General features: G+C 43.8%; 1 protein-coding gene across 1 annotated transcript; it reads right to left on the bottom strand.

The window, feature by feature from the left end:
* Positions 1-3,449: 3,449 nt before the first annotated feature.
* LOC131694826 (guanine nucleotide-binding protein-like 1) lies at positions 3,450-6,056 on the bottom strand. Its single transcript, XM_058983329.1, has 4 exons — positions 5,823-6,056; positions 5,106-5,458; positions 4,904-5,050; positions 3,450-4,849 (listed from the first exon to the last, which is right to left on the bottom strand). Exons 1-4 carry the CDS (start codon positions 5,899-5,901, stop codon positions 3,659-3,661), a joined length of 1,770 nt encoding a protein of 589 aa, XP_058839312.1. The 5' UTR covers positions 5,902-6,056; the 3' UTR covers positions 3,450-3,658.
* Between the last annotated feature and the right edge of the window lie 1,203 nt (positions 6,057-7,259).

Raw genomic sequence — 7,259 nt, 5'->3', positions numbered from 1 at the left:
GTACACGTCAGTCATTACTTTATTTCTCTTTCTATATTCCCTATCCAGCCTACTCATTTCATTTCCCACACTATCACAGCCGGGGAAGCGAGCGACTCCTTGACAATTAGCTTCCGTTATCCGGCGACTCAACACCACAAAACACTGAGCACCCGAACCACGGGTCGGCACTTTTTGACTGGTTTCGTTTCCGTCGCACGCGCGCACTACACTCTCACAGTTACGGTGGCGGTAAACTATCTCGAAAATTATCGACGACGTCTTCACGTTGCCGTTGTGCGTTACTAACTACCTTTCACGATGGCCGCCTTTTTCACTCGACCAGAACAACCACCAAAAAACGCACCGCCGCATAGCTGTCAATGCTAAGGTACAGCATAGTCAGCAATCAGTTTTGCAACAAGAGGAGAGCGGGTACCTATCTAAACTCTATCTTTCTTATACACAAATGTTCAACAAAAATTACTACACCTATCTGCACAAACAAAACCGTCCACAAACGAGAAAATGAACAAAAATTTATAACTTTAGTGTGAAAGGTACAAAACAGCGGTGAGCATAATGTTATGTAAACAAATACACTCTACGGAGGGTATAGTCAAAAAAGGTATATTTCTACCCAGTGCTAAATTGTTACCCTAACGGGTTGGATCTCCTAGCCAGCCTCCTCGATAACTCTCCTTTTCATCAACGTTTGGATACCGAAGAAAATCGACGAACGAATTTTGATGTCAAGATAGATCCGTTTGGAAGTGAGGAAAGTGTAGTACTGCTTCCAACGCAAGCACAGCACGATGACCAGAACTTTCAAACCAGAAAACTCCAATCGACAAACAGAAGGAGATCAGCAAAACTACATAAAGCCTTTCCCTAGTGCCTGCCGGTGTTTTTGAACATTATAGTGGAGTTTGTACGACAGTGGTTGGCACCTTCCACAGTAGTGATGGGTATTTTGAAAAATAAGCTGATTCTTGAGGTAAAAAATCGAATTAAAAAAAATCCCATCGACATCGCCCATTCCTATTCCACAGACCATTCCGATTATGCTAATCCTATTGCGGGTACAGCTGCGTTTAACATAATTTCAGATTTGACTGGAATCGGTGATCTTTCGTTTCGTCCCTTACGTTCGCCTGGCGAAGGAACATCGAAATGCCCATACCGAGATGGCAACATCGCTGCAACACTACCGTCGTAGCAACAAGCAACAAAATCTACACGAAGTCACCCCAGTACCGGTCGTTGTCGGCAGTTTTGGAATTAACCATTTAATAGTTTCGACAGCGGTTGGCACTGTGGGACAGGTCAGTCCTATATTACCCCATCGTAAATCAGGCAGTCTTGTGGCTTCTCTTGTTGCAGATGCCACCACTTCGAATCCCACGGTTTGGGCAAGAAGAGAAGAAAGTAGCCTCTCCACTTCATAATGATCAATATCAGAGCATCGATCTCTCCGTTGATATCAGCACACGCTACGTGCCAGCAGGACATCGCAGGTCACATTCGTCTTTATCATCGTCTTCGTAAACGGCTTTCGCCAGTCGAGATAGTAAATGCTTCCCATATAGCGAAACAGAAAGTGGACCATTCGGGGGCTGTGAGTCAACGTCAGCGAGCTTAAACAGCTCATCGCTGAATACGAACCGAGCCTAATAGTACTACAGGAAACCAAAGTGGACAATCGAGTGATCTCAACCGACTTCATCGGCGTACTTTCCGGAGTTGGAGAGGTCATTACCCGACCGTGACGAGCATTGTTTGCTAGAGTCGCTTAACTTGGGCAAGGCGTACGACACCACTTAGACATATGGCATCCTGCGAACATTAAGAAAGTGGCAAATACGCGGACACATGATAAACTTGGGTCTCGTATTGCTTGAGCTCTGTTCCATGACGCTATCGATCAGCGCGCATCGAGTAGCATTCAGTTGTTCATGGCTGAGGGTATTTGCAGGATATCCAACAGGAATGATGGTCATCGAGTATGACTAGGCCAATTCGTTGAAGGTTGGGCGCTGCTCAGTTTTAAGTGCCTGTCTAGGATCCTGCTCCTTGATCTTTTTCGGTTGGGGTTCCTTCCTGAACCCACTATTGTTTAGCGGTTTGGTGTCCGTGGAACGCTGTCGGGCTTAGCTTAGCTTCTCAGTAGCACCCCATAGCGTTTCTTCGTCGCTCCGACAAATTCTTCGTGTTCCTCTTGTTTTAAACTCGGAGCCCTCCGACCGCCGAACTGGTATGTGTTCTCCTTGGTAACTGTCCGATCCTCGCCTCTAGCTGGAGAGTTAAGAATGGACGAAGTGTAGGACACAACATCCTCAAACGAGCTTCTATTTAGCAGCTCTCCAAATTTGTTTTCCGCGAACCTCTTCTTCCACAAGCCTTGCCGCAATCACCTCCAAACTCATGTTTACAGTGTTCTGTGTTTTCCGATTTGTTCCCACGAATAGCTACGGACAGAAAGTCAAACCTGTCAGAGTCCCGCCTGCCAGGGTAAGGGCAAAAATACAGTTGGATACACCCTAGTGCCCCACAGGCTTCGCGCGTGTTTTGATTTTTGTTATCACTTCGAATCCCGATCCTAGTTTCAAATAGGGCTGGGGTTCGAAGTGCTGATGCCCCTCGGCATAACTGGTCGCGTCACACCTTGGTAAGGTTTTTAAGGCAGCCTCTCATTCCGCTGCTACAACAGAAGACTGATAGCACCCAGCCGATGCCGGTCTAATAACCAAGTGTCATCAATAGACTCGCGTGGAGGCACGTGATAGGAAACTTGTAAGTACTATATTTTCTCACCATTTGACGACACAACTGTTGTTAGTCGCTTTTTACGACATGGGCACAGAAACCCAGTGGGTCAATTCATTGCTGAAATACTGCGAGAGACTTCAGGTGCCGCCCAGTAAAGTTCAGCCGGAAATGAACTGGAATTCTGGCTGGTTCCAGTTCGTATTCCGGATCCAGTGACACAAACGATTTTTACTAGAATCGGTTGTGTCACTGGAGCCGGAATACAAACTGGAACCTGCCAGAATTCCGGTTCATTTCCGGCTGAGCTTAACTGGGCGTATACTACACGGCCACCTTTCAGGAGAACCAACTACGGTTGTCATAGCGCACTTACCGGACTTCAGCGGGTTTCCAATAGAGTTGCCTCAGCATTTCACTTCCACTTGTCACGAAATACGATTAAAGCTAATTTTTTTCCATCATTAAGTGTAACTAGGTTAAGTAACCATCATTGGGACCAAGGGGTCTGTTGATACAGATAAAAGATACAAATCGCGAGAAAAAAGGGCGCATTGCGGTTGTGAATTACTAGGACTAATACGAGTTTCCTATCCAGCTAAAATCGCGTATCCTACGAACAAGCATGTACATCTGTGGGTAAGCGTCGAAGGTGAGGTTCAGTTCATAACGTAAGGGTGTGATCCATTAATCCGTATAATGAATATCCTTAGAGTTGTAGCTTTTATTGCAAAGAGACATATAAATCGTGACATAACAATAAATATGTAACAAACATGTGCTATCTGACCAGTAATCGGTTGTTTTTTTCCTCTAGTTTATCTCGCCTCAACGGGTCAATAACGGTTGGAAAGCACATAGTTAAAACGTCAACTATCCTAAATCCTTGTGCCAACTGCTACCAGTCTGTAACTTATTCTGGACTGCCAAGCAAAGAGAAGGGATTCTGGCTGGAACCGACGGGTGACAGGGTTGAGTTACCTTCCTCGTCTTCTTCATTATCCGCATCGTTACTTGCAGCCTCTGCCAGATCTTCCGTATCCGTGTCCGACAGTAAGTCATCGTCTTCCTCTCTTTCTCGTTCGCTGCAGCTGGCCAGCGATTGAATTTCCTTGACCCAAGCGAGTTCCGCATCTGCTTGTAGACGGCTTTGAATCTGGTGGTATCCAATCGGTTTAAGGGATAGCGTAATTTTTCCATCCAGAGCCATTCGCAAAATACTATTTGCTGCACGGTATGTATCCGGTCGGGCAGTTTTTGCCGTAAGAAAACCTCGCTTGATCGCCCAAGCATCGCAGACATCGATAGCAGACCAACCGCCACTTGCATCGTTTTCCGGGTGTTTTAAAGCGAGAAGTGTTGGCAAGTCTAATCTTTCGGCTAGATATTTTACCGATGCATACGGTTCCCGCAATTGAGCAATCGGGTAGCTGCCTATAAGCACCTGCAATTTTCTTGGAACGGCTGAGGGAAAGACAAGTCCTGGGCAATCGCAGAGGCGGACAGTGTTTGTGAGGAATATGGTTTGAAAATGTTTCGTATGTCCCGGAGTTCTACTCACCGAAACGACCTTTTTACCCATTAGTGCATTGAGCAAGGAAGATTTTCCTACATTGGGAAATCCGACGCAACCAATTGTTAGTACGCCACCTTTGAATTTGACGAGCTCCTCGAAAGAGAAATCTTTTTCCTCTTCATGGGTTCTCTCGGACTCTACTGTTTCATCATCGTCATCAACGTCCATGGAAGAGGCGTTTCGTTCTTCCAAAATTTTCTGCTGCCACGAGTTAACGTCAACCTCATCGCCAACATATTCCCGGCAAATGTTGAAAATTTGTTGCGCTCCCTCAGCGGCCATGCGCATTCGTCCTTTACGACGACGTATCTTGAGTCCCTGTTTGTTCTCTTGCTTACCACGAAGATTATACGATGGATAAGAGGTAAATAGCGCAATCTTGATGTCTTTGTATTTCTCCTCGAAGTATCGTTTCCATGCTAAAACAACTTCCGGTTCCACAAGGTCTATTTTGTTTATTACTAGAATCATGCTTTTACCAATTTCGTCGGTTACGTAGTTGTACAGTGCAGGAGGAAACATAAGTGTCTGCAATGAAGTTTATAATTATAAACTTGTTTGTAAAGTAATATAAGGATCTACCGGAAAGCGAGCGTCGACGATAACCAACACTATATCGGATAGCTCTAGCACTCTCCACAATTGTCGCCATGTTTCCAGATTCAATTCACAAAAGCTTAACGATTTCATGTCATCATAGTGGGTTTTTTCCAAATAAGTTATATATTTCTGCAAGCATAGACCAATGGGTAAGTGTTATAAAAGCTTACTTGACACTACTTACGAAAAAGTATCGATTCTCGTTAGCATCCAGTTGTTCTTTGGACATCTCAAAACTCCATTGCGGTCGTTTTGGGAAATCGTAACCCACATAATAGTTATCGCCCAGCTCAAATGCTTCCGCCTGACAGGGATTGAGTGTTTTGAGTGCTTCTTCCTTAAGCTCTCGAAGCTCTTTGGCAGTTTCTCGATGAAACTGCAACACGTACCGGTTTGACTTACTCCGTGGGTCCTTGGTCGGCTGTAGATTGATCTTCTCTACAGTAGCACAGAACGACTTGGGAAAGTCACTGTCCTCGCTTATGTCACTCGACTCCTCATCACGCAATTTGCGAATAATGTTGTGAGATGTCCCCGCTGTAGGAAACAATAAGTAACTTGCATGAAAATTAAACATAGATCGATTGCGTAAAACGAGAGTTAAAAGACATCATTGAACCAAAAAACACCCACCACACTATTATTTAGTCGAAACAAAATCTGATTCAAATAAAATATTCTAAGCACAATAAGCAGCTTTGTGTACCAATCAATGATTTGTGCAATTTTATGCGAAAAAAAATACGTGTTAATGGTTTGTGAAACCAAATATTGTTGGTTTTCTTAAAATAATACCATTGGTTCTATCGCTCTTCATGAAAAAAGTGGGGATTAAATCCGCAAATTTTATCCTATTCGAAAATCTCTACCTAATTTACCAAATTTAACAAGTTTTACTTACATTTCGCCTGTTTCTTAGCTACCAGTTGTAGTTTCTTTTGCTTTCCACTGAAAGGGACCTTCCTACGTCCTTGCGGCATGTTTCCAATCAGTATGGGTATTGCAACAATACGATTTTACGTTTGATCTTGACGCTCCTTCTCGGTACACCGAACGGAATCTGATGGACGGACAAATTTGAAAAGCTAATACAAACTACGCAAAACAACAATGCGAACAGCTGTCGATGTACCAACGTCAGTCACGGTGCGTGTGAGGTGTTTACTGCAAAGTCGAATACATGGGTGGGCGAAATCTCTTCTGCACCCTCTATAGGAAAGTAGCACAACTGAGGATGAAATAAAAAGTGTTGTTAACGTTAATGGGAAACAATGAAAATATCTTTGCGTATCGATTTATTACTAACAAAATACGGCTAGTTAAATATCTTCAGCAATATCCCGAATAGAGTAACTAACTGCAATCCAATATGGAGGATATATGTATTATTTTAATCGTATTCATTATAAAGGCTGCATACTTAAGAAACGGGACATTTTCAAATGCGTGTATTACTAGGGGCAGATCCCCAGTTAAGCTCAGCCGGAAACGAATTGGAATTCTGGCTGGTTTCAGTTCGCATTCCGGCTCCAGTGACACAACCGATTCTAGTTAGAATCGGTTGTGTCACTGGAGCCGGAATGCGAACTGGAACCAGCCAGAATTCCAGTTTATTTCCGGCTGAACTTTAGTGGGGATCACTTTGAAAATCTCGACAAACATATGATTAGGGCTCAAAAATTAAAACTTCAATGCACGTTGAGGAGAAATTCTGGAGAAACCGTTGGTATCCAAGCACGGTACATAGCAGAACAGAGAACAGACGTCCATCTTCCGCAATTCCCTAACGTTTGTGTAAATTCCCTAACGTTTTTAGGGTAGTTTGGATATCTCCATCAGGTGCGCTACTGTCGTCGTGTTTTTAGTGGCTGAGCTCGACTGAATTGACAGCGGTTATGCCTCTACCCACCCAGTTAAATCATTCTGGAACCGGTTCGGAATTCTGAGTGGATTCAGTATGGATTTCAGCTCAAATGCATCAACGGATTGAGTCGGAATCGGTTGTTTCCATTGAGCTGGAATCCATTCAGGACTCCGAACCGGTTCCGGAATAGTTTTGACGGATAGTTGGGATATGTTGGTTTGGCGGCGCTAGTGTTTTATAGTATATTAATTCAAATGTTTACACAAGTTTTTTTTTAATATATTTGTTCAATAATGCATGTCTGTTCTCTGTGATAGCAGTCAACGAAAGTGAAAACTTTTCTCTTTTGTTTGCTGTCAACAACTGTGCTGGACGATTAACGGTTCTTCCGCAATTAGACCCACCCCCCCAAAGTGAACTTTGACAGTTGACTTTTGAGACCTAATCATATGTTTATCGAGAAATGTACATCAA

Source organism: Topomyia yanbarensis, unplaced genomic scaffold (assembly GCF_030247195.1).
Source record: "Topomyia yanbarensis strain Yona2022 unplaced genomic scaffold, ASM3024719v1 HiC_scaffold_165, whole genome shotgun sequence".
Lineage (NCBI taxonomy): Eukaryota > Metazoa > Arthropoda > Insecta > Diptera > Culicidae > Topomyia > Topomyia yanbarensis.
Note: the sequence above shows the minus strand (reverse complement) of the source record. Positions and strands in the feature narration are given on the sequence as shown.